At 35.3% G+C, this 27,404-nt stretch overlaps 1 protein-coding gene across 4 annotated transcripts in view; it reads right to left on the minus strand.

Annotated features, from left to right (window-relative positions):
- The window catches only part of EXD2 (exonuclease 3'-5' domain containing 2), a 104,843-nt gene that overhangs the window by 67,600 nt on the left and 9,839 nt on the right, over positions 1 to 27,404 (minus strand). For 3 of the 4 annotated variants that reach the window (XM_074236042.1, XM_074236043.1, XM_074236041.1), the window contains exons 2-4: positions 25,673 to 26,046; positions 6,463 to 6,719; positions 392 to 518 (exon numbers count right to left, since the gene is read on the minus strand). In XM_074236042.1, coding sequence (XP_074092143.1) covers positions 392 to 518; positions 6,463 to 6,719; positions 25,673 to 26,002 — 714 coding nt within the window. In that variant the 5' untranslated portion in view covers positions 26,003 to 26,046. The remainder of the gene's footprint in view (positions 1 to 391; positions 519 to 6,462; positions 6,720 to 25,672; positions 26,047 to 27,404) is intronic. The other variant, XM_074236044.1, reaches the window with a different exon arrangement.

Here is a 27,404-nt window from a genome sequence, read left to right on the forward strand (position 1 = left end):
AAAAAAATGCACTGGGTCAATTAATGCAACTTGGTCTTTCTTAAATTATGGTCCTTCTATAGAAATTGAACCTAAACTCCTTGGATCCTAATCCAAGGACTACTGACAAGACTATGATATCTTTTAGGCTGTAGACATTTAGTAGTTAGTTAATTAAGCCCTTCACCAAGTAGTAGAAAATTCACAAGCGAAAGCAGAAAAATGGAGGTAAATCTTATATATTACTAAATGATACCTGTATATAGAAAGGAAAACTTTATCTTGAGCATTATCAGAGAACTTTGGATCTCTCAGAAGCCCAGTACTTGGTTTATACTTTGAAAAACAATTTAAAAACCTGCCCAGAAATCATACATGATTCACTTTTCAACTGTTCTAGAATATAACCCACTTGTTCTTCAGTAAGCTCTTCAGCATCCCAATTACTGCAACGAAGAAGAAAAGACTTGTTGAGGGGAAAATTCAGTATGGTTTCAGCAAGTGACTTCAAGCTAAGTCCATTCTGAAGCAAATCTTTCCTGAAAGAGAGGAAGTAAATAAAGTAAAAGGACTGAGGACCCAATGGGGGGGGGGGGGGGGGGGGGGAAGATTACCTGATCTCTTTTGTTTCCTGAAAGAACTTCTGAATGGAATTTCTAAAGGGTCAATAAAAGAGATGAAATTTTTTTTAGAAGAGATAGTAACCTGTAAGAGAAGAATGTCGTTTCTCTTTTTTTTTTTTTAAGGTTTTTGCCAGGCAATGGGGTTAAGTGGCTTGCTCAAGGTCACACAGCTAGGTAATTATTAAGTGTCTGAGGCCAGATTTGAACTCAGGTACTCCTGACTCCAGGACCAGTGCTCTATCCACTGTGCCACCTAGCCACCCCTAAAGGGTCAATAAAAGCAAATACTCAGCTGAATACTCAGGTCTAGAGGTAAATGTGCTAATGGCCCCAAGCATTTAGTTGATTTCTCAATTGCCCTTTAGTTGTAGGGTCAAAAATCTAGAGTTTAAAGCTAAGTTTATAAAAGTGCTATAAGGCAGAGTACTCTCTTACTTGGTTGTCATTCAATGTCAAGTATTCTAGGAAATGAAATAAAGTAAGAATGAAAGGTGATATACTTCTGAGACACATTACCTCAAGATTAGTACAGAATGAAAAGAAATAGATTCAGAAAAGATTTAGATAAATTGATGAAGATCAGATCCATAATGGATAATTAAGAGAAGAGATATTTGGTGTAAATTCTCGATTTATCTTTTTAAAAATTTAATTTCTTCTTACTAAAAATTTAAGATTGAACCTGTTTGCAAACAACTAAACTAAGTTATATTTAAATGTGCTCATTTCAAAGCATGAAGTATATTTTTTCAGTCACTCCTATTAAGTCCATAATAGAATTCTTTTATCTATTCATTTTCAATGATGTTTTCCTATTTCATAGACATATCTACTCAGTTCTAAACAAATTTAAAAACAATCTATCATTTCATAAACATGTTTTCAGATGTCTTTGTATTTCTCACAATGATAGGTCTTAATAGCATTTCAGTTCATTCCATTCCAATAATATAAGGCAATTTAGCCATTCCCTTATTGTTGAATTTTTATGGTGTTTTGAGTCTTTAAAATTAAAACAATGCTGCTTTGAAAACCTCTAAACAGATATTTTTTTCCTTTTTTTTTTGAATAATTGGATGGGGCTATAAAATGATGAAGTGCTAACAATTTAATGAAAGAGAAGAAACAAGTATCTGTTTAAAACCTTTATATTTGGGGCAGCTACCTAAGACACTTAATAATTGCCTAGCTGTGTGGCCTTGGGCAAGTCACTTAACCCACTGCTTTAAATTAAAAAAAAATTAATTTAAAAACCTTAATATTTTCAAACCTCTAAACAGACATGTTTTTCCTTTTTTTTGAATAATTGGATGGGGCTGTAAAATGATGAAGTACTAACAATTTAATGAAAGAGAAGAAACAAGTGTCTGTTTAAAACCTTTATATTTGGGGCAGCTACCTAAGACACTTAATAATTGCCTAGCTGTGTGGCCTTGGGCAAGTCACTTAAACCACTGCTTTAAATTTAAAAAAAATTAATTTAAAACCTTAATATTTTCAAAAATATTGAAGAAATTAAGAAAAAGAAGGAGTCAAAGATTTGTTTGGTTCCGGTCTGAGGGTTTTAAGAAGAGAAAGGGAAGAGAAGGAAAAGGAAATACAACAGTGTGTAGAAAGGACAAAAAAAGGCAACTGAATTCGCTATTTCTCTTAATGAGAATTTCTCATGGTGTACATGGAAGAAGAGGTGAGTAGAGCAATCTCACTCTTACCTAAATGGACAAAGGAAGATTGAAAAAACTGTTCTAGGGGGCGGCTAGGTGGCACAGTGGATAGAGCACTGGCCTTGGAGTCAGGAGTATCTGAGTTCAAATCTGGCCTAAGACACTTAATAATTACCTAGCTGTGTGGCCTTGGGCAAGCCACTTAACCCCTTTGCCTTGCAAAAAAAAAAACCCTAAAAAAAAGAAAAAAAGAAAAAACTGTTCTAGGCAAAGGGCTTAATGCAGAAATAAACCAATTCAACATCAAAATAAACAGAGATATGGAGTGGAGTATTTAAGAAAGAGAAGGATTCTTGGGAGGAAATAGCCACAACTGAAACAAGTTTTCTTGTCTTGAAGGAAGTATTTTAAAAAGGGTAGAAAAGAAGAGAACTAGAATCTAAGGAGATACCCTTGAAGTGGAGAGTGGTTGAACAAATTGTGATAAGGTAATAAAATATTACTGCACTATATGAAAAGACAAAAGAAATAGAGAATCCTGAGTAATATCAATTAATGCATAGTAAAATCAACAGAATCAGGAGAATTTAAATAATGATTTAAAAAACTGTAAAGAAAAACAATTTTGGGGGCGGAGGCAAGATGACAAAGTAGAGGCAGGAATTCCCAGAAGCTCTGCTCCAGAACACTCCAAATGGCTTAAAATTAGAACTCTTAGCAAGTTCCAGAAAGGCAGAACCCACACAAAGACCAAGTTGAAACAATATTCCCGCCCGACAGCTTGGAACATCTGTGGGCAGGGTTTGTTCCATGGGGACTGGAAGAGGCCATTGCACAGCCCAGGCTGAGCCTGAGGAATGAGCTCTAGCCAGTGAGGAACAGCCCGTGGGTGCCTGGGTCCCTGGGGTGCCTGGGTCTGTGGCAACAGGAGCCATTTCCAGACCTCTCAGCCCTGGGATCACCAAGGACAACACAGAAAGTTAACAGACCTCTGCCATACCAGAGTGAGTGTGCAGTCCAAGCCAGTGCAGCCCTAGCTGGGAACCGGAAACAGGCCTGCAGAGCTACCCAGCTGGCAGCTGCTTCCAGAGCACTCAGCCCACAGAAGGTAAGGGGGTGGGGGGAGACTGTTGAGGTTTCTCTCATCCTTGGGCAAGTCTCTGGAGCTCTGTCCACATTCAGACCCTGGGGTCTTATACCGCCATAGCAGAGCAGGGATCCTCCTCACAGCTCCAGGGCAGAGGGAAGTGCCTGTGGTCATCCACAGACCAGAGCACAGGCAGGAGAGCAGTTGGAGCCCCTCATAAGACATTGAAGGAATTGGGGTCCCTGGAGAGGTGTCCCAAAAACACTCAAAAGAGATAATTTTAAAAATACTGGGCTATCTGAAAATCATGACCATGAAAAGAGCCAAGACTTCATTTTTAGAGAAATCCTCCAGGAAAATTACCCTGATATCCTAGAAGCAGAGGACAAAATAGAAACTGAGGGAATCCAATGATCACCTCCTGAAAGAGATCCCCCCCCCAAAAAAACTCCCAGGAATACTATAGCCAAATTGGCTATAATATTCCTAGGAGTCAAAGAGAAAGTATTACAAGTAACCAGAAAGAAACAATTCAAATAACGTGGAGCTACAGTCAGGCTAACACAAGATTTAGCAGCTTCTACATTATGGCCTCATGGGACTTAGAACATGATATTCCGGAAGGCAAAAGTGCTTGGATTATAACTGTGTATCAACTCCCCAGCAAAACTGAATATTCACTTTCAGGGGAAAAGATTGACATTCAATGAAACAGGAGACTCTCAAACTTTCCTTTTGAAATGACCAGAGCTGAACAGAAAGTTTGATCTCCAAGTAGAGGACTCAGGTGGGTGAACCATAGAGGAAGTGGATAGGAAGGGCAAATTTTGAGGGTTTTAATGATTTTGAACTATGTGTATTCCTGCGAAGATGTTACTGATAATTCATATGAACCTTCTCATTTATTAGAGCAGTTAGAAGGAGCATATATGACTATGATACTGCCACTGTGCAAAGCTAGGAATATATATATATGGACAAGGCACAGGAGGGAACTGAATATGAAGATAAAATATATTATAAAGATGGAGTTAGTGGGAAAAAAATGAATGTACTGGGAGAAAGGGAAAGAAGAGGTAAAATGGGCTAAGATATTTCATGTAAAAGTGTCAAGAAAAAGCTTCAGCAAAGGAGTGGGGGGGGAAGATGAGGGAGAAATGAGTGAGCCTTCATTCTCATCAGAAATGACTCCAGAGAGGAAACATACACATTCAATAAGGTATAGAAATCTATGTTACCCTACAGGAAAAAGGAGAGGAAAGGATGGTACAATAGCAAATGTGGGAAAAAATATTGAAGCAACTTCTCTGATAGACTTAGATAAAGAATGCAATCCATCCCAGAGACAGAGTTGATGATATTTGAATACACTGAAGCTCATTTTTTTCTTTTTCTCTCACTTTATTTTTCTTGAGATTTCTCTATGTTTATGGGAGGAGAGATTATATTTACTTTTACAACAAGACTATTATAGTAATGTGAAAATAATAAATTAATTTTTTAAAAAAGAAAAGAAAAACAATATTGAAAGATTTAAGATCTCTGATCAATGAAATAGCCAACTGTGTATCCAGAGAACCCTATAATGAATTGTGTTATCACTTCTTGACACAGGTAATGAACTCAAGGTGCAGAAAGAGACATTTTTTTTGACACAGCCACTGTGTAGATTTGTTTTGTTTAACTAAGCTTATTTGTTACAAGATTTTTTTCACCTTGATTTTTTAATAGAGGGTCAAAGACAGCCACTAAAACATTTTTTAAATACACAGAAGAGAATAGAAGTTCAGAAGGAAGTGCCAAAATGATAGTTTTAAAAGTAATTTGCAAAATTGATTACATAATTTTTTAAAGCAAATAATATGAAGTCAAGATTCAGGATTTTGTAAATAATCCTCCTCTGATATGCTCTTCTGTGTGTATGTTAATTCAGAATAAAATTTTTTGGAAAGGACCTGAGTTCAAATCCAGCCTTAAATATTTAATAATTACCCAGCTATGTGACCTTAAGTAAGTCACTTAACCCATTGCCTTGCCAAAAAAAAAACCTTAATGTGAAGTTTGCTGTGAAAAACCAAGTCAGGATCATTTGTCCCCACTTCCTACAATACATCTAAAATAAGGCTGGTATTAGCTGAAAACAAGAGCCATTAAGTCTTCTGTTTCTAAATGAAAATATAATAAACTTGAAAAACAGAATAGAATCTAATCTAGAAAAATTAAAAAATATTCTTCAAAGATTATAAATTAATAAATACAAGAGGTTTGACCATACAAATTAAATTACAAGATTTGAAGTGCAAATTCTTACAATCTATATTTATGTAAAAATAAGAAAACACAGATTTAGCCTTAATTAAAACCAACCTCTTTCTTGGTTACGATCACTCTAGGAGAGTTTGGTTACCTGAGTCTTCACAACTATAAAAAGAGATATGCCTCCATATTTCATCTACCAGGAATAAATGAAATCAAAGAGAGTTGAAACAGAAATTCTTTAAGAAAAAAATCCCAATGGAAAGGGAAAAGCAGTTTTTTTCAGGGGGGGTTAAGTTTTTTTTGCAAGGTAATGGGGTTAAATGGGCTTACCTAAGGCCACAAAGCTAGGTAATTAGTGTCTGAGGCAGATCTGAACTCAGGTCCTCCTGACTCCAGAGCCAGTGCTCTATCCACTGCTCCACCTAGTCACCCCTGAAAAGTGGTTTATTTCAACTATATCAATGACAAAATTTTCTAGCACCATGAACTAAACCTTAATTGTTTTTTTTTCTGGTTTTTGAAAGGCATTGGAGTTAAGTGACTTGCCCAAGGTCACACAGCTAGGTAAAGTTTTTTAAGTGTCTGGAGGGTAAATTTGACTTCAGGGCTGGTGCTCTATCCACTGCACCATCTAGCTTCCCCAAGAAGGGATAGTTCTAAGGTAATTGAGGCTTTTTTGGAAGATGGAATATTTCTTCTCAAATTCTCATATGCTGGTCAGAACTCTTCAGGCTTCCTAGAATTCCCATTAAGAATTCTAAATATTCCAGTATTTATTAAAATATTATTGTTTCTACTAGTACCCTTGACCCCTGAATACAGGAATAGCAGCATACACAAATACACATACCTCTGTTTCATGGCTAGATTTCGGAGGTCAAGACACCCTCTAACAGTGAGATCATAGTCCTGAAGCAACTTGCTGGCATCATCCTGACACCCAACACCAACCTTCAAGATTCTGCTGTCTTCCAAGATATCTAATAAGGTTTGGGGGAGTGCTATTTTACCAGATATCAGTTTAGGAAGACGAAGTAAGACGCAATGGCCTTTTGGTGAAGCCATCTGTAGGAGTGAAACAGGGCTAGCTTTGCCTTCCACATTCACCTACAACAAAGAAAGCCAGAAAACAATTATCACACTAGTATAACATTAAGTACACAGAGAAAGCAACCATTTTATTTCCCCTTTCTACTTAGATCATTTAACTATCTTGAGGAGGAAGAAGTGAATTATGAACGTTAGGTACTAAATGCTCCAAGACAAAAATTCCATGTATTCAAATGTGAACTCCAAACTTTTGCTTTGGAAGACAAGCAAAAAAAGTTTACACATTACTATTTATGATAGTCTTTCAAGTATTCAAAAAAACCAATCATATATACCCTTTCTCACTTCCGCTAAATCTTTTCAACTTCATATTCAACATATCCAAACATTCCTAGATTCTTTAGAAAACAAATTGGTATCCAATCAAGTAACCAAAGTAATCCTTCATGATTCATATTATGCACTGTAAAGAGTCAGCATAGTCTAAGAGTTCTGGGCTCAGAGTCAAAAAGTACCAGCTTTTCTACTTATTTCCTGTACAACCTTGGGCAAATTATCTAAACTCTCTGAGCCTCAGTTTCTCAAATGTAAAAGATTAGGATGGTTGGCTAGAGAGAGAGAAAAGGAAAAAATGGGGCAGAAATAGATCACATCAATAGTGATTTCTAGATCACAACAATTAAACATATTTCTTTTTTTACCACCCTCTTTTTCTTTATAATGTATGAAAACAAGGTAAGGAGTAAAAAAAATAAATAGGACAGAGCCAGAGGAAATATATAATTACCAGTCATAGTGATGAATGTAAATGGGATAGAATATCCACAAAATGGAGAAGGGTAGCAGGGTAGCAGAAAAGATTAGAAAGAAATAAGAGGGGGGCAGAGCCAAGATGGTGGCATGAAGGCAGTATTTCCTGAGAACACCTTCCCCTCAAAACTCCAAAAGGCAATAAATTATGACTCTAGCCAAAACCCAAAGAAAGACTGAGTTATACATTTTCTCAGTCCAAGATAACTTAAAAATTCCACATGAAAGGTATTTCACCAGGACCAGGAGTAGGAAAAAGGCCCAGTCACAGGACAGCCCCAGAACAGCTTGAAGGGTTGAGGAGAGAATTCTGCTACACCAGAATGAGTGTGGAGTGAAGGAGCACCGGCTGCAGAGCATGTAGCGAAAATCTGGAGAAAGCAGCCTGCACCCCCAGAGCATAGCCCACAGATGGTAAGGGGGTCAGGGAAGACTGCAGAAATTTCACTGCTCTCCCTCAGAGTCGGACTCTGCTGTTTGCTCATACTCAGATCCAGGTTGCAGTTTGGGCTTCCATACTAAGATAACCACGCAGGACCCCTCCTTACAGCTCCAGGGCAGAGGGAAGTGTGGTGATCATCTACATATAAAAGCACAGGCAAGAGAGCATAAGACCTTAGAAGAATAAAGGTCCCAGTGGGATGTCCCCACCCCCAAAAAAATCCCAAAGCCTTGGAAGTGCTGCAAATTAATCTTGGATTGAAGAAATGAGTAAACAACAGAAAAAGTAGAATCTAACCATAGAGAATTACTTTAGTCCCATGGAAGATCAAAACACATACTCAGATGATAACAAAATTGAAGCTTCCATGTCCAAAATCTCCAAGAGAAATAGAAAATGAGCTCAGACTATGGATGAGCTCAAAAAAGACTTTGAAAAGCAATTAAGGGAGGTGGAGGAAAAATTAGGAGGAGAAATGAGAGCAATGCAGAAAAATCATGAAAACCAAAACAACAGCTTGGTGAAAGAAATACAAAAAAATACCGAAGAAAATAATGTTAAAAACCAGTTTAGGCCTAATGGAAAAAGCAAAATAAAAAGCAAATGAGGAGAAGAATGTCTTTTCTTTTCTTTTCAAAAACTCTTCCAAAAAAGCCAAAAATTAGAAGAAAATCTCAATGGAAAAACAACCGACTTTGAAAACAGAGCAGAAGAAGTAATTTAAAAATTATTGGGCTATCTGAAAACCACGATCAGGAGAAGAGCCTAGACTTCATTTTTCCAGAAATAATACAGCAAAATTGCCCTAAGATCCTAGAAGCAAAGGGTAAAACAGAAATTGAGGGAATTCACCAGTCACCTCCTGAAAAGAGATCATAAAAGAAAAACTTCAAGGAATATTATAGCCAAATTCCAAAACTCCCAAGTCAAAGAGAAAATTCTAAAAGCTGCCAGAAACAAACAATTCAACTACCAAGGCTCCATAGTCAGGATTACACAGGATCTGGCAGCATCTACATTAAGAGCTCGAAGGGATTGGAATATGAAATTCTGGAAGGCAAAAGATCTTGGTTTACAACCAAGAATCAACTACCCAGCAAAACTGAACATCCTCTTTCAAGGGAAGATGGACTTTCAATGAAAACAGGGGGACTTTCAACTTTCCTACTCAAACAACCAGAGCTGAACAGAAAGTTTGACTCTAAGTACAGGACTCTGGTGAACCATAGTGGGAGTGGATGAGAAGGACTAACTATGAGGAACTTAATGATATTGAACTGTTTGTATTCTTGCATGTTATTGTTGATAACTCATATGAACTTTCTCCTTTATAAGGGCTATTAGAAGGAGCATATATAGACAGGACACAGGAAGGAGTGGAATATAATGTTATAATATAGGAAAAAGATGGAGTCAATGGGTGATAAAGGAAAGTACTGGGAGAAAGGGAAAGGAGATGAAGAAGAAGCTAAGAAATTTCACATAAGAGTCAAGAAAAAGCTTTTTCAATAGAGTAGAACAGGGGAAGGCAAGGGGGAATGAGTGAGCCTTCATTCTCATCAGAAATGGCTCAGAGAGGAAATAACATACACACTTAATAGGGTATAGAAATCTATCTTACCCTAGAGAAAAATGAGAAGAAAGGGATGGGATAAGGGGGAATGGGGGGAGGGAAGGGGGGGAATAGGGTGATAGAAGAGAGGGAAAATCAAGGGAGAGGGTACTCAGATACAACACAATTTTGGAAAGGACCAGGATGAAAGGAGAGAGAACAGAATCAATCTCTCTCTCTCTCTCTCTCTCTCTCTCTCTCTCTCTCTCTCTCTCTCTCTCTCACACACACACACACACACACACACACACACTATTCATGAGGTTTCTCATCTTCTTGAGGGGGAGAGGGAGTTTGTGTTTACTCTTATAACAAAATTATTGTAATAATAGTAATAATAAAGTTCACTTCTAAAAAATAAATAAATAAAAAATAAAAAACACTTTAAGGTTAAAAAAAAAAGATTCTTACCAATATTCTTGCCTTGGGTGACCCAATAGAAAACTAGTCATGTTATGGCTTTACTGCTAGAAATCTAAAAATAATAGGACATAGCATTGAGACTTCCTAAAATTGTTATCGGGATAAACACAACAACAATAATAAAAAGAAGGTTCATAAACTTAAAAAAAAAAAGAAATAAGAAATATACTTGAAATAAGTTTCAAACACACTTAAAATAAGGGCTGGAGTAAAATCTATTAGACTTCACATGAACCAAAAAAAGCAAGAGTAGCAATCATAAACTGAAATAATAGTAAATTATATATGATTAAAGAGAAAAATATATGATTAAAACCAGGAAACTATATTATGCTTATGGGTCCTAAATATAATGAAATGAAATCAAGTGTGTCTATGTGAATGTGTGTGTGTGCTTCAAATGTCAAAGCATCTACCTACCTAAAGTAAAGGTTAACTGAATCCCAGAAGAAATTGGATAATAAAATTATAATAGCTGGGGACCTGAATGTGCTCCATTTCAGAATGATAAAAATTTAATAAGAAGAGAAACTAGAAAATAAAGGACTTGATTTGGATTTTAAATACTTTATATATATGATAATTCTTTGGCAATTACTGAATGGGGAAAAAAGTATGCGTGTGTGTGTGTGTGTGTGTGTGTGTGTGTGTGTGTGTGTGTAGCACCTTTATGGCAATTATTACAACAAAAAACTCAGAAACTCAGAAAAGTAGAAATATTCAACATATCTATTTCTGACCTCAGGGCAATAAAAATAATATTTTAAAAAAGAGCTATTGAAGAATCATTAGAAATTAGAGATCTGAGGTGCCATTTCATACCAATTTGTGTGCAATAGCAAAATTGGCAAATTGAGAAAATAGACATTAAAGAGATTAAAAATACTGAAGGGGATATAGGAAAATAACCACATTGGCCTACTAACTGTAGATATGAATTGATCCAATCATTCTGGAAAACAATTTGAAATTATTTCCAAAAAGTCACTTAACATTTGACCCAGTAAAACCATTACTGGACTCAACAAGATCAAAGAAAGAGGAAAAGATCCCAAAAGTACAAAAACATTTATAACAGCTCTTTTTGTGGGGACAAAGAAATGGAATGAAAGGGATGTTCAAAAAATTATGGAATATGAATGGAATGGAATACTATTATGCTTTAAGAAATGACGAATGGGGGCAGCTAGGTGGCACAGTGGATAGAGCACTGGCCCAAGAGTCAGGAGGACCTGAGTTCAAATCCAGCCTCAGGCACTTAATAATAACTTCGCTGTGTGACCTTAGGCAAGTCACTTAATCCAACTGCCCATTCAAAAAAGCAAAAAAAAAATTTCAAAGAAACCAAGAAATGACAAATGGAACAGTTTCAGAAAACAACTAGGAAGACTTGAATAAACTGTGAAGATAATAGAAATAGAATATTTTATTGTAATAACAATTTTGCAAAAATAATTTTAAAAGACTTAAGAATTAACCTCTAAGCAATGACCAATCAAGATTCCAGATGACCAATGAACATACAGAGGTGAAGGAATTTAATGAAAACACATTTTTGGGACATAGCTAATCAGGCATAAAAAATCAGGAATAAAAAACAACCAGAAAATCAAAAATTTTAAAGATTTTTTTAAAATATAAAGTTAAAAAAAGGGATTGATACATAAACTAGGATCTGGCATTTTGAAAAAAAGAAAAAGAAAAAAACCATTAAAAAAAATAAAAGGGGCAGCTAGATGGCACAGAGCATGGGCCCTGGAGTCAGGAAGACCTGAGTTCAAATGCAACCTCAAACACAAAATAATTGCCTAGCTGTGTGACCTTGAGCAAGTCTTAACCCTGTTGCCTTGCTAAACAAAAGCCAAAGCAAAAAAATGAAAAAGAGAAAATCAAATTGCTAAGAAAAAAGTAAAATAGAAGAATTTAGCAAAAACTTGAAAGGAAATGATCAACTATTGTATCCAAATATATGTCAACAAAAGTAACATATATGAAATAGATGATTACTAGAACAAGAGTACAATTTAAATAATCCAATCTAAGAAAAAGAAATCGAATAATCCATAAATGAACTACCAAAGAAAATATCAGGATCAGATGGATTTCAAGTAGATTCTACTAAAAAAAAAATCAAAGAAAAATTAATTCCAATATTATTTGCAAAATAAGAAAAGAAGAAATCCTAGCAAATTTCTTCCATGGCATCAATACAGTTATGACACCTAAACCAGGAAGAAACAAAACAGAGAAAGAAAAGTATAACTAGATTCCTAATGAATGTTGATGCAAAAAACTTGAGGAAAAAAAACATTTTAGCAAGGAGGCTAGAACTACATCAAGACAATTGTGCATAATTTGTGCATAAAGTGAAAAATCTAGTACAGATGATATAATAAGAATCCTAGAAGAGAGGTCCTTAATCTGAAATTCATGAACTTATTTGATATTTTTTATAACTGTATTTCAATTTATTTTCAAGAATTGATTTTTTTTGTAATCCTATGTAATCCTATTATTTTATTTTTGAAAATCTCATTCTGTGAATAGGTCTATTATACAAAAACTGTTAAGGTTTCCTACCCTATAGAGTTAACTACAATTGTAGTTAAAACTATTAATAAGTTCAGGAAAGTATCAGTATATAAAATAAACCAAAACAAAATCAGCATTTCTGCACATTAGCAACAAAACCTAAAGGATGAGACAAAGTGATATTCCATTTAAAATAACTACAGAATTTACAAAATACCTGAGAGTCTACCTACACACAAAACAAAAACACATTTTTACAGAAATAAAGGCCCAAGAAATAAAAAAAATATATTAACTACTCATGATCAAGCCATACCAATCAATATAATAAAAATGACATTATCTAAGTTAATGCATTTATTTGATACCATACCTAACAAAGTATCAAAGGATTACTTTATATTTACAGAACTAGAAAAATCATAACCAAAATTATCTGAGAAAACAAAAGTTCAAAAATATCAAGTTTGGCCATACCTACCAGACCTCAAACTATACTACAAAACAGCAATTTAAAAAAAAAAATTATTTGGTAATGGTTAAAAAGAAGGTTGATCAATGGAATAAATAAGGTATATAGCAAAGTATACTTAAAAAACACAATGCAGAAAATAAGTATATACCAACATCTCACACTTTTTACTAAGGTAAGTTTAAAATGGATATATGACATGCATATAAATGATCATATCAAAAATAAATCAGAGGATAGAGCACCTGCTCTGGAGTCAGGAGAAACTGAGTTCAAATTCGGCCTTAGACACTTAATAATTGCCTACCTGTGTGACCTTGGGAAAGTCACTTAATTCTATTGCCCTGCAAAAAACAGAAACAAAAACAAAAAGACAAATTATAGGAGCAAGGAACTGTTTTACAACAACAGACCAAGAAGCATTTATGGTCTAACAAAGAATGGAGTGTATCATAAAAGATAAAAAGAATAGTTTTGATTATACAAAAAATCAATAGTTAAAATTAGAAGGATTATTGCAAGAAAATCTCTAGAGCAACTTTTTTTTTGTTTTTAAAATTTGCAAATGTCTGAGGTCACATTTGAACTCAGGTCTTCCTAACTATAGAGCCAGTGTTCTATCCACTGTGTCACATAGCTGCCCCCAAGCAGCTTTCTTGTATAAAGGTCTTAAATATCCAAGATTTTTAAAGAACAAACGTTGTTAGATCAATGAATGAACAGTAAAAATGTATAAACTTTGTAGTTTTTAAAAGAGGAAATCCAAGTGATCAGCATTTAATTGGGTAACTGAAAAATAGACTAAGGTAAATGAATGTAAAAAGTTATTATTATCCCATAATGACAAAAGAGAAAGGTTCAAAAAGCTTGGAAAGACTTGTTGCAAAGGGAGCAAAATTAAGAGAACAATTTATGCAACAAAACATGAAGAAAAACAATTTTGAAGGACTTGAGAACTTTAATCAACTCAACAGTCATTATTCTAGATAACTGATAAAGAATGTCTTTTTTTTGACAGAGAGGTGATAAAATAAGATGCAAATAGAATATCCATTTTCAGAACCATTTAGTGTGGCAAATTGTTTTCCTTGACCATGTTATAAGGTTTTCTCTTTTTTTTTTTCCCCACTAGGAGTGGGAAACAATTAGAAGAGCAGAAGAGCAAGGGGTGATTGATAAAGGGTGTAAAAAAAAAAAGAGATAGTCCTTCAATCTCCTTTTTAAAGGTTAAAGAAGAAAACACAGACAAATAGAACAGCTATCAAAACTATAAGTTGAACATATACACTTAAAAGTAAATTAAGTAAATATACAATTAATATACAATTAAGTAATATACAATTAAGGACTTCAACTTCAGTACAATCTCTTTTTTCTTTCCTACTATATATATGAAGAAATACCCATTTTATTTGGATATTTTAATACAATCAAAATTTTTAATTTTTTTTAAATAAAACAAGTTGGACTCAATGCCATTTAAGGCCTCCTCCAGTTCTAAATCTATAATCATACGTAATAAATAAGCAGGAACACTGCTTTAACATACAAGATCTAAAAATTTCCATAAAAATCCACTGAATCAGCTTTAGTCTCCTACTTAGAAAGCAGGCAGATTCACAGAGCCCTTTTCAAAACCTAACTGTTGGTATAATCCCTTATCAGTTCTTTTAAGTGTGATCAAAACAGTTTTCCATTCTCCAAACACTGGCTTTTTCTATGGAACTTCTCTAAGTTCTTTCTTTCATTTTTTTTAAGAATGCAATACTGCATTCTACCAAAACTAAACTACCCTACCAGTGCCCTACCAATCAAAATTCCAAAACATTATTTTAATGAGTTAGAAAAAGTTGTAAGTAAATTCATATGGAGAAATAAAAAGTCAAGAATTTCCAGGGATCAATTAAAAAAGTGGAAAAGAAGGGGATCAGATCTAAAATTATATTATAAAGAAATAGAGTGGTAGACCAGTGGAATAGACTAGGCAATAGCAGGAAATGATTATAGTAATCTGCTGTTTGATAAACCCAAAGAGTCCAGCTATTGGGATAAAAACTCTCCAATAAAAACTGCTGGGAAAATTAGAAGTTAGTATGGAAGAAATTTAGTTTGGACCAATACCTCACACCTTATTAACAAGATAAGATCAAAATGGATACAGGAAACTAGAAGATCAAGGAATAGTTTACCTGTCAGATCTATGGAAAGGGAAGCAGTTTATGACTAAGGAAGAGTTGGAGAACATCACTAAAAACAAACTAGATGATTTTGATTACATTAAAATGCACAGACAAAACCACTGTAACCAAGATCAAAAGAAATGTAATAAACTGGGAAACAATCTTTACAACTAGTATTTCTGACAAAGGACTCATTTCTAAAATATACAGAGAACTGAGTCAATTTTTTAAAAAAAAAAAAGCCATTCCCCAATTGATGAATGGTCAAAGTATAATGCAGAGGCAATTTACAGATGAGGAGATCAAAGCAGTCCATAGTCATATGAAAAATTGTTCTAAATCATTACTTATTAGAGAAAGGCAAATTAAAGCTTCTCTGAGATACCACCTCACACCTCTCAGACTGGCCAATATGACCAGAAAGGACAATGATCATTGATGGAAGGATTGTGGGAAATCTGGGACACTAATACATTGTTGGTGGAGCTGTGAACTCATCCAACCTTTCTGGAGAGCAGTCTGGAATTATGCCCAAAGGCCAACAAAAATGTGCATACCCTTTGATCCAGCAATACCAATACTGGGTCTATACCCTGAAGAGATGAGGAAAAAGGGTAAAAACATCACTTGTACAAAAATATTCATAGCAGCCCTGTTTGTGGTCGCAAAGAATTGTAAATCAAGTAAATGTCCTTCAATTGGGGGATGGCTTAGCTAACTGTGGTATGTCTATGTCATGGAACACTATTGTTCTATTAGAAACCAGGAGGGATGGGAATTCAGGGAAGCCTGGAGGGATTTGCATGAACTGATGCTGAGCGAGATAAGCAGAACCAGAAAAATATCGTATACCCTAACAGCAACATGGGGGTGAAGATCAACCTTGATGGAATTGCTTATTCCATCAGTGCAACAATCAGGGACAATTTGGGGCTCTGTGCAATGGAGAATACCATCTGTATCCAGAGGAAGAACTGTGGAGTTTGAACAAAGACCAAAGACTATTACCTTGAATTTAGAAAAAAAAACTGATAATCTTATTATCTGATCTTGCTATCTCTTATACTTCATGTTTCTTCCTTAAATATATGACTTTTCTCTCATCACATTCAATCTGGATCAATGTATACCATGGAAACGATGTAAAGACTGGCAAATTGCCTTCTGTGGGAAGTGGGGTGGGGAGTAAGATTAGGGGAAAAATTGTAAAACAAATAAAATCTCTAAATTAAAAATAATAAAAAATGTACAAAAAAGAATGCAATAATTCCAATTTAGCACAGATCTCATTATTAGAACTTCATTTTATAGAACCTAAATGTTTAGCAGTCAAGAGTCTTAATCTGCAACAAAAACAATTTTTTTTCTTTGCAGTAATGGTGTTGAATTTACACTGGTTCAATGTCAAATGCTTTCAATTTCCAATTTTTCCAATAGCAAAATTCTTTCATCCCAAAGGGTCAGTTTTGCTTAGATTCTAAAGACAATTTGAAAATATAGTCCCCCAAACTATTAAACTGTTCAAATTTTTTGACTCAGAAAAACTAACAAAACCTATATCCCAAAAAAGACTGAAAAAAAGGAAAAAGACCAAGATATTATATATGTGTATATGGTGTGTATATATGTCAGCACTCTTCATTACAGAATCATAAGCTAAAAGGAGGTACCCACCAATTGGGGAATAGCTGAACAAATTATGCTACATGGATATGCTGGAATATTATTGTACCATAAGAAATAATAAAAGATTAAGTTCAGAGAAACATGGTAATAAGACTTGTATGAAATGACACAGAGTAAAATGAGCAGGACCAGAAAAACAATTTATTATTACAATGTCATAAAGACAAACAACTCTGAAAGATTTAAGAACTCTGATCAATGATTCCAGAAGACGATAAATGAAGCATATTATCTATCTCCTGACCAAAACATATTGTATTCAAGACACAGAATGAGAGTTTGGATTCAAACAATATGGGAAATCTGTTTGCTTGACTTGCAACTTTTTTTTTTTGCAAAGAAATGGGCATCAGTGACACAGGTAATAAATAAGTGTCTGAGGTCAGATTGATATAGGTTATACATGTATAGTCATACAATTTCCTTTTTTTAAACATTGGAGGAGGTAATAGAAAGGAGGGATAAAGGAGAAGTCTTCAAAAAGAAGAAAAAAGAAAATAGGAAAAATGTACTATTTTTTTATAATTCACAGACAAGAACAAAAGGAATTAAAGACAAGCAGGATACTTTGAAAATTAAATGTTGAGTTATTATATAAGCTCATATACAAGCAAGCTGTACATGAGAGATTCAGAGTTTCATGTACAATTCTCTGTCATTTCTTATGGTATAGTAATATTCCATTATATTTATATACCGTAATTTGTATAGTTATTCCCCAATTTGTATTGCCATTCTCCAAATTTTCCAGTTTGTGGCTACTATGAAAAGAACTTCTATAAATATTTTTCTACTTGAGTCTTTCCTCTTTTCCTCTTTTATGTCTTTGGGAGTATAGGCCAAGCAGTAATTTAGATGGGTCAATGTGTATGTACAGTTTAATAACTTCTGGAGCATGTTTCCAAATTTCTTTTTAGAATGACTAGAGTAATTCAAAACTATCACAAATCATTAGGGAACCACAAACCTCCCATTTGTCATTTTTCTTTTTTGTCAGTTTTGCCTTAAGTTTCATAGCATTAAGAGTTGGTTTAACTTGCCTTTCTCTGAATATTAGTGCTTTTAAGCCTTTTTTTTCAATGTTTGTTGATAACTAGTAACTTTATTCTGCCCAATAAGCTTCCATGACTCCCTCTTACAGACTCAAGTTAGCATTTAAAGTTTTTGCAATCTGGCTCCAGGTTACCTTTCCACATTTTCTACTAATCTCTCTATGTTCTAAAATGGTTTCCTTGTCATTCCCCAAACTTGTCATTCCATCTCCACAGTCATGCCTTTGTACATGCAGGAATTAGTCTCCTACTCATCTTCACCTCTTAAAATCCTTAACTTCTGTCATAGGAGCAGCATATATTAGTCTTGCTAGGTGGTGCAGTGGATAGAGCACTGGTCTTGGAGTCAGGAGGACGGGAGTTTGAATCTAGCCTCAGACACTTGCTATTTACTAGGTGTGTGACCTTGGGCAAGTCACTTAACCCTGATTACTTCACATCCAGGGCCATCTTCAGTCATCTTGATCGATATCTCTGGTCAATGGACCCAGATGGCTCTGGAAGGCTAGTGACCTACCACAGCACCTCTTACTCAAATCCAATTCATTTACTTGCTTGCCATGGCATTACCTCCCTGATATCATGGTCTTCTTTGAAAATGAAGGACAGAAGGGGCGGCTAGGTGGCATAGTGGATAAAGCACTGGCCCTGGAGTCAGGAGTACCTGGGTTCAAATCTGGTTTCAGACACTTAATAATTACCTAGCTGTGTGGCCTTGGGCAAGCCACTTAACCCCATTTGCCTTGCAAAAAAAAAAACAAAAAAAAACAAAAAAAAAGGAAAAGAAAATTAAGGACAAAACATTATCAATAAAATACTATTTTTTTGTTACCTACTGTGTATATCAGAATGTTCATTGCAGCTGGTTTATCTTCATTAAAAAATAAAGATGACAGCATAGTCATAAGCTAGAATTAGACTAGGAAACCAAAGTTCAAATCTTATTTCTGACACTCAGTGACTCTGAGCAAGTAACTTAATCCTCTCTGAGCCTCAGTTTACTCATCAGAAAAATAAAGGAACTAAACTTTATGACCTTAAAGAGACCAAAATGTATGATCCTCTGAAATCCATATTTTAACTTTTGAAACAAACTGCCTGTAATGACTTGTCTTCTCTAAAGTAACAGGTCTAACTTTTCAAAGTTAGGTACTTTTAATGAGATAGCCACATGATGGCAGCAGAGGGTAAAATCTGAGAAAGGATACTAAGGCATCTAGATCTAGAGGATAGGATCTAGCCAGGCTAGATCTATAGAATAAGATTTTTGAGATGAAAGGAATCTTAAAAGATCTACAACCCCTCTTTATAAATGGCACATCCAGGATATTAGTTGTACAAACATTTATTCAGCATGCACTATGTACCAGACAATGTATTAGGTGGGAGAAATACAAAGATTAAAAAATGAAACACATTCTGCTCTCAAAGAGCCTACATCTGATTGGGGGTGCACATTTATTAAGCATATATACAAGGTTTTGTTTTGGTTTTGGTGAGAGGAGACACTAAGAGCTGAGAGAGATATGGCAGGTGGCTCTTGATCTTTGTAGGAGGCTAGAGACTTGAAGGTGAAAAGGAAGAGAATACATTCTAGGAATAGGGCATGAACAAAGGCTTCAAAATGAAGATGAATGCCTTATGTGATGAACAGTAGCCAAAGAAGTCTGGAAAGAGTCATATTTTGAAGGGTTCTTTTTATGCTTGATCCTAGATGAGTTTCCTGAACAGGGATGAAGCATCTTCTGATCTGTGTTACAGGAATGTTGCTTTGGCAGTAATGTGGTATAACTTAAGAGACTAAAAGCAGAGAGACAAACTAAGACACATTGCAGAAGAAGTGGACGTGAACAAAGCAAATGCCCTTTGATTGTGCAATGGATAAACTGTGGCATGTGAATATAATGGATTATTACTATGCTCTAAAAATGATGAATATGATGAATACCAAGAAACAGAGCAAGATTTATATGAAATATTTCAAAGTGAAGGTAACAAAAAAACAAAACTACTCTTCTGCAGAAATGGGAGATCCACAAATATGGAACACTACACATATTGTCAGACTTTTTCAATGTGTTCATCTGTTTTCCTGATTATTTTTTCTTCTTTTCTTTAAAAAAAAAAACGTCTGGGCGGCTAGATGGCGCAGTAGATAGAGCACCAGCCCTAGAGTCAGGAATACCTGAGTTGAAATTCATCCTCAGACACTTAATAATTATCTAGCTGTGTGGCCTTGGGCAAGTCACAACCCCATTGCCTTGCAAAAAAAACCCTAAAAAATGTTATATGAGAGGGTAGGTAGGTAGGTGGCACAGTGGATGGGGCACTGACCCTGGAGTCAGGAGGACCTGCTTTCAAATCCTCGGACATCTAGCTTTGTGACTTTGGGCCAGTCACTTAACCCCATTGCCTTGCAAAAACCAAAAACTTAAAAAAATGTTATATGGGATAACTCTGGAAGGTGGAAATATCAGGAGAAATTCTAGTGTTGCCAAAAATCAAAGGATTTCAATAAAAAGCTTTTCAAAGATTCTTGATGAAAAGACCAGAGCTGAATAGAAAATTCGGCTTTCAAATTCAAAATTTCAGAGAATATAAAAAGATAAACAGGAAAAGAAAATCAGAAGAGACTTAATAAAATTTACACTCCCACACAGGAAGATGATACTTATAATTCATAAGTACTTTCTCTTTAGGGTAGTTAGAGTATATATAGACAGAAGGCACAGATGTGAGTTGAATATGAAGGGATAAGATCTAAAAAAACAAAATTAAAGGATGAAAGGGGAATGTACTGTGGAAAAGGGAGAGGTAGAATGGAGTAAATTATCTCACATTAAAAAAAGGCAAGAAAAAGCTTTTATAGTAGAGGGGAAGAAGGGGAAGTAAAGGGGAGTGAATGAATCCTTCTCTCATCAGAATTGGCTCAAAGAATAAATAATATACATTCTTAATTGGGTATAGAAATCTATCTTACTGGGCCCAGCTAGGTGGCATAGTGGACAGAGCACTGGCCCTAGAGTCAGAAGGACCTGAGTTCAAATCCATCCTCAGACACTTCATAATTACCTAGCTGTGTGACCTTGGTCAAGTCACTTAGCCTCATTGCCTTAAATAAATTTTAAAAAATTTAAAAAAAAAGAAATCTATCTTACCCTACAAGAAAATAGGCAAGGAAGGGGACAAGAAACAGAATAAACAGGAAGGAAAAGTAGGATGGAGGGAAGTATAGTTAGCAATAGTAGTAATGAAAACAATTTTGAAGTAAGCTTCTCTGATAAAGACCTCATTTCCTAAATATAAACATATTTGAAAACATGAACATTTTCAGATGAAATCATCGAAATTATCTATATTCATATAAAAATGCTCTAACTCACTAGTGATTGGAGTAATGCAGATTAAAACAATTCTGAGATACTACCTCATACATATTAAATTAAAAATAGGACAGAAAATAAAAATGACAAATACTGGTGGGGATGTAGGAAAAATGAGACTTTAATGCACTATTGGTGGAATTATGAATTGATTCAACTATTTTGTAAAATAATTTAGAGCAATGCCCAAAGGACTATAAAACCATGCATAACCATAATACCATTACTCGGTCTATGTCCCAAAAGAGATTTATTAAAAAAAAAAAAAACCAACTAAACAAAAAGGTTAAGGACTTACTGTACAAAAATATTTATAGGGGCAGCTAGGTGGCACAGTGGATAGAGCACCGGCCCTGGAGTCAGGAGTACCTGAGTTCAAATCCGACCTCAGACACTTAATAATTATCTACCTGTGTGGCCTTGGGCAAGCCACTTAACTCCATTGCCTTGCAAAAATCAAAAATAAAATAAAATGAAATGAAATAATGAAATGAAATAAATATATATATTATATATATATTTATAGCAGCTTTTTTCTTGGGGTAAAAAATTGGAAACTGAGGGAATCCCCATCACTTTGGAAAAGAGTGAACAAAATTGTGATATGTAATTTTAATGGAATACTATTATATTGTAAAAAATTATAAGGATGATGCTCTCATAAAAACCTGGACTTAAATGAACTGATGCAAAGTGTAATCTGAATTGACTAACTATTCTCAGTAATACAATGATCCAAGACAACTCTGAAGGACTTATGGAGAAAAATTGCTCTTCATCCCCAGAGAAAGACCTAATCCAAGTCTAAATACAGATTGAAGAATACTTTTTTAACTTTATTTTTCTTAAGGGTTTATTTTTTTGGTCTATTTTCTTTTACAACAGAACTAATCTAAAAATGTTTTACATGATTATACATGTATAACCTATATCAAATTGCCTCCTCAATGAGGGAGATGGAGGAAGGGAGAGAATCAAAGTCAAAGTTTTAAAAACAAATATTAAAAATTATTTTACATGTAAATACTAAATTTCAAAAAAAAAACCAACACAAAGTCCTTCATAACCCAGTCCTCTCCTCTGTCTTTCCAGTCTTCTTACACTTATTATCTGACAATGACATTGACCTCCTGACTGTTCCTTAAACAAAACACTCCATCTAAGGACTTTGGGCATATTCTGACTGTCCCTAATGCTCTCCCTCCTCTTCATTGACTACTGATCTCCCTGGTTCCCTTAAGGTTCCAACTAAAATCCACTTTCTAAAGGAAGCCTTCCTCAATCCTCCCTAAGTCTTATTTCCTATTTATAATGTATTTAGCTTTAGCTTCGTGTGTGTGTGTGTGTGTGTGTGTGTGTGTGTGTGTTTCATGCATAATTCTCCTCCATTAGATTGTAGTGATTTCCTTGGGGTTAGGAACTGTCTTTAACTCTTTTTGTATTCCCAGAGTTTAGTACAATGCCTGGCACATAATAAATGTTTATTGATTGATAAATTACATCCTTTGTTGGCAGTATATGCACACTGCTGTATTATTTAGATTTTTCCATTATTAGTAACATTTATTTTCATCAATAAAGTCCTTTGATACGCAAACATTTGATTCCGTTCTGTAACTGTGCAAGAGGCAAAATTTCTTCTGTTAACATGGATATGAGAAGGTTAAATAAATAGTTTAAGTTGAAAAGGAAGAGATTCAAAAATGATATAGGCTAGAAGGAAGATTTTCCAAAATCTTTAAGAATGAAGTTTTTCAATATGACTTTATTGTTCAGTATGAAGTTAATTCCTAAAGCATACAGAATGTCTCAAAAATTTTACTGCAGCTATTAAAGCTTTTCTATATTTAAGACTTTTGAGTTACCTTGAATTCCAAAAGACATTCAAACTCATTCTAAAATCAAAGTCACTTTTTTAAATTATGGGATTATTTTGGATTATCCAGGCATCCTTCCATTTGTGATTACTGTGAATTATATACAATAGTAACTTAAGTATATTATTTTAAAATCAGCAATTCCTTAAATCTTTACCTCTTTTACCCCTAGTAAGAGAAGACATTTCTTCCCAAGACAATTCTCCCTAATACCCCTTTGGAAGCACCAATTTTTTAAAATTTGCCTATTTTATGAGAATCTTTCTAAAATACATTATATAATCCCATCTCTAAAATAGATTAGATTTAACAAAAGGTACTTTGTAGAACACTAATTTGACCATCAGCTGCTGTTACTTTCTTGATTACTCAGGATTATCACCCATTCTTGTCCTGTGCTGCCCTTAACAGCTACTGAAATAGAAGTTTGGCTACTCCTGTAACAAATCCTTCTACACTGCCATGCTGGGTGAGTTCTTGTCTCAGCTTTTTATAGGTGTTTTTTTTTCTTTTCTTCACGATCAGACTGTCAAACTGTCAGTTGTTTCTTCTTCTAATACAGTTGCCTCTAATACAACTCCCCCTCCCCCACCCCTTCTATTTGCAGTTTCTAATCCACTTTGGACTGGGGAAACCCTGAGCCAGAAGGAGACCCATCTCACTGAGGCTATGTCACTGATACCAGGGCTATATGGGCAACAACAGCTGGCAGGGGGACTTTCCCTGTGATATGGTAGGAGAAATGTCTGCTAGTTACAACAGTCCTAAAGTTTTAAGTAGCTCAAGGCACTAAACTCTCAGGCACTTGGTGCCCATGGCTAAAAGCCTCTCTAGCTTCCAGCTTACAACACCATATCCTTTTCTTGTTCTAAATGGTCTTCCCTTGTCTAGGGAGCAGACTTCTCTTTGTTAGCTCTTAGGTGGAGTAGGAGTAGCCATTTAGTTTCATTCCAATTTTTAACCTGAAGTATAGCCCATAGCTACAAGTCACTCTCTAGAGGGGCTGAAAGTGGCTGAATTCTTTAGCTGAGCCCCATCAATCACCCTCCTGAGGACCTGGGTCACTGCCAGGAACAGAGCTGGAGAAGCAAAGTGGGCAGTTTGCTTCTAGCTCCCTGGGGTCACTCCCCATCATGCCCAGACAGTAAAGTGAGTCCTAACCCTCTCCAGTGCCCATTCTTTTCTGTTCTTCCTTTTCCAATGTACCTTCTAAGATCTCTCCTCTGCTAGGTTACAATGCTTTATCTAAAGTCAAAGGGCCTGAACTGATCCTGCCATGTGCTCTATGTGACCTCAGACAAGTCATTTAATTTCACTCTAAAATGAGTGGAGTGGATTAGATGACTTTCCAAATCTATGATCCTAGAACTCTCCTTTTCATACTACTCCCATTTTCTCAGGGTCTAGGAGATGTAGCTTTTTTTCCTGAAAATACTACATCCTTGGCACCCTCCATATGCCCCCTGCCACACAGGGCTGATCTACTTATTGTGCTTCCCTGTTACTTCTCTGTCACCATCGTTAGAAACTACCTCACATCTGGAAGTTCATTCTATCCTATCCAGATCCTTGCTGTTGTTATCTATAGAACTCCAAGTTATTCTCCCTCTTCCCCAATGTTTTGTCATTATTCAGTTGTTTCAGTCATATCCAATTCTTTATTTGGGGTTTTCTTGAAAAAGATACTCCAGAGATTTACCATTTCCTTCTCCAGCTCATTTTTAGTTGAGGAAACTGAGGTAAATGGGGTTAAGTGACTTGCCCAGGGTCACACGATTAGTCTGAAACCAGATTTAAACTCAGAAAGAGAAGTTTTCCTGATTCCAAGTCCAATGCTCTAAACACTATGACACCTACCTGCCACCACCAAAACCGTACTCTTCGTAGCCTGCACCACCTGGTTGCCCTAGTTTAGTACCTAGCTAACAGTTTTTTTCTCCTCCCAAACCCTGCTCCCTAAAATATCCAGGCTATCTAATTCAACTTTCCTGATTCTTATTATCTCTTTCTCCAGGATACATACAGATAAAAGTGGTAATAATTGAAATAGCCCTTCTCTGCCTACCACTAACAGTTGAATTGAATTGTTCTACAAAAAAAAATAAACATGTGTTAGGGTTTTATATAAAGTAACAGTCAATAATCCAGAGATTATTATTGAAAATATTATTATTATTATTATTATTATTCAGAAATAAGCCCAAATGCCTCAATAAGAAATAAAGTATGTTACACATAATAGGCACACAAATATATACAAAATTAAACATATTTTGGTTTTACTTAAAGAGAATTTTGCTTACTTCATGGGCTTGGATCACTCAGTGTTTCAACGATGTAATTTTCTACTGTATCAATTACAGTACCTATGTAGATACTAGATGAATAACCAGTAGCTATCTACTTTACTAAAAACTCATTTTGGTCTAAGTCCACTGTTAGTTTCTCTTTAATTGTATTCATCTACAAAAAGATTAGTTAGAAATGGAGGTTTGGGGGGGTTGGAAAGTTGGGGGGGGCATTTTTTGCTTTATCACTTACCCACTCACAGTCAATTCCAAGGACTGGACACTGTTCCAACTCCTTCCTGAGTAAGGACTCAACTCTTTCCCATTCCTCTCTCTCAGACACAATCACCACCTTCTCTTCAAGGATTCCTTCCACTTGTGAGACATTAGAATCAACCAAGAGTGACAATTGTGGGTTTATTTTTGAGGGGGCCAGTTCTTGGCTGTCAGCTTCTTCCTGCTGCTCTCTGCTGCACCTGGTTTTGCCCCTCCAATGCTGGAAAACTTTCCATATGATCAGGCCTCCCACTGCTGAGCCCAGAAGGGTGACCACTGTAGTAGTAACTACACTGTGTTTGAGCATCTTCCAATCTTCTGCTCAAGAGAATATTTGGTTACAACCCCAAACTGTAAAAAAATGGGAAAAACAGAACAATGACAGCCTACTTGAAAGTATCATTCTCTCAAAGCTGGGCCTGATTACCTACAATCAAAACACTTCCTTCTTTGACCACCCAAAGTTAATGATGACTGAGGGCAGTATTAGACAATATTGGTGGTGACCTTCCTCTTCTTTAACCTTTCCTTTCCCAACATCGGTAATATGTATGCTCCCCTCCCCTCCCCACCCCACCATTCACTTTTCAGTTACCCAGTGCCTATAAATCGTGATGGAAGATGCTTTGGAGATCATCTAGTTCAATATTTTTCTTTTATAAATGATAAAGCTCAGTCTCGGTGTGATTATGTGGCCTGGGTCAATTCACACAATAATAAGTAGAAAGGTGAAGATTTGAACACATCACCTGACTCCAAATTTATTTTACACATTACAGATGTGTAAAAATTAAATAAAATGATGTACATTAAAGTATTTGATAACTATAAAGTTCCACATAAATTTAAACTAATCACAGCAATAATGTTGATTGGTGGATGAGCTGCAGTCAATGGGACCAATGCTAGGCATTTGCATTTTATATTTTTAACATAATTATAGTTAAATTATGTCACCTATGGCAAATTTTACAACCATACCCCAAACATACCCCCAGCACAAAAAGCAAAGTCAAATCAACTATAAGTTGTATTCAGTTAAAGTGCAAAAGAAGAGGCCTCAGACTTTGTGACACAGAGCCTCACTGAAATGAGGGAATGGCAAAAAGACAAACCTTTCACAAAATGAAGTAGTTGGAATGGATACCCACAAAGGCAGGGGCAAGCTGGGCAAGGAAGCCTTCATCCTAGTCTACCTAATTATTCTTTATAATTAGGAACTAAGCTTTATAATTCTTTATAATTAGGAACTAAACTGTTTCTACCTGGTGGGAGGCATATAAGTGCTTCTAGCATTCTGGCTAGAGTCTCCCTTCACTTTAGTTCTATCTCTAAGTAATCAACCATCTATCACTATAATAGATCTGTGCTAAGAAGAGGTACAATGAAAAAAGTGAAAATATCTCCTGCTCTCAAAGGAGAGTAATATGGAATGGAAGTAAATTCCTAATTAAAAGAGATCACAAGTATTTGGACTCAGGTGGAGAGATTTAATGGATTAGAGCAAGGGGAAAAATAGGAGGGACCCACCTGCTGTCTTTGAAATCACTTTATTTCATTATGTATTATATATAGATATAGATAGATAGATACAATCCATGAAAGTAAATTTGAATATGACTATATTAATGTGACATAGAAGAGAATCACAAAGAGAAATCTGGCAAGAAAAAGCTTAAACATTATTAGTTTGGCATCAGAAAAGTAAT

The sequence above is a fragment of the Macrotis lagotis genome, chromosome 4, assembly GCF_037893015.1.
Source record: "Macrotis lagotis isolate mMagLag1 chromosome 4, bilby.v1.9.chrom.fasta, whole genome shotgun sequence".
NCBI classification, from domain to species: domain Eukaryota; kingdom Metazoa; phylum Chordata; class Mammalia; order Peramelemorphia; family Peramelidae; genus Macrotis; species Macrotis lagotis.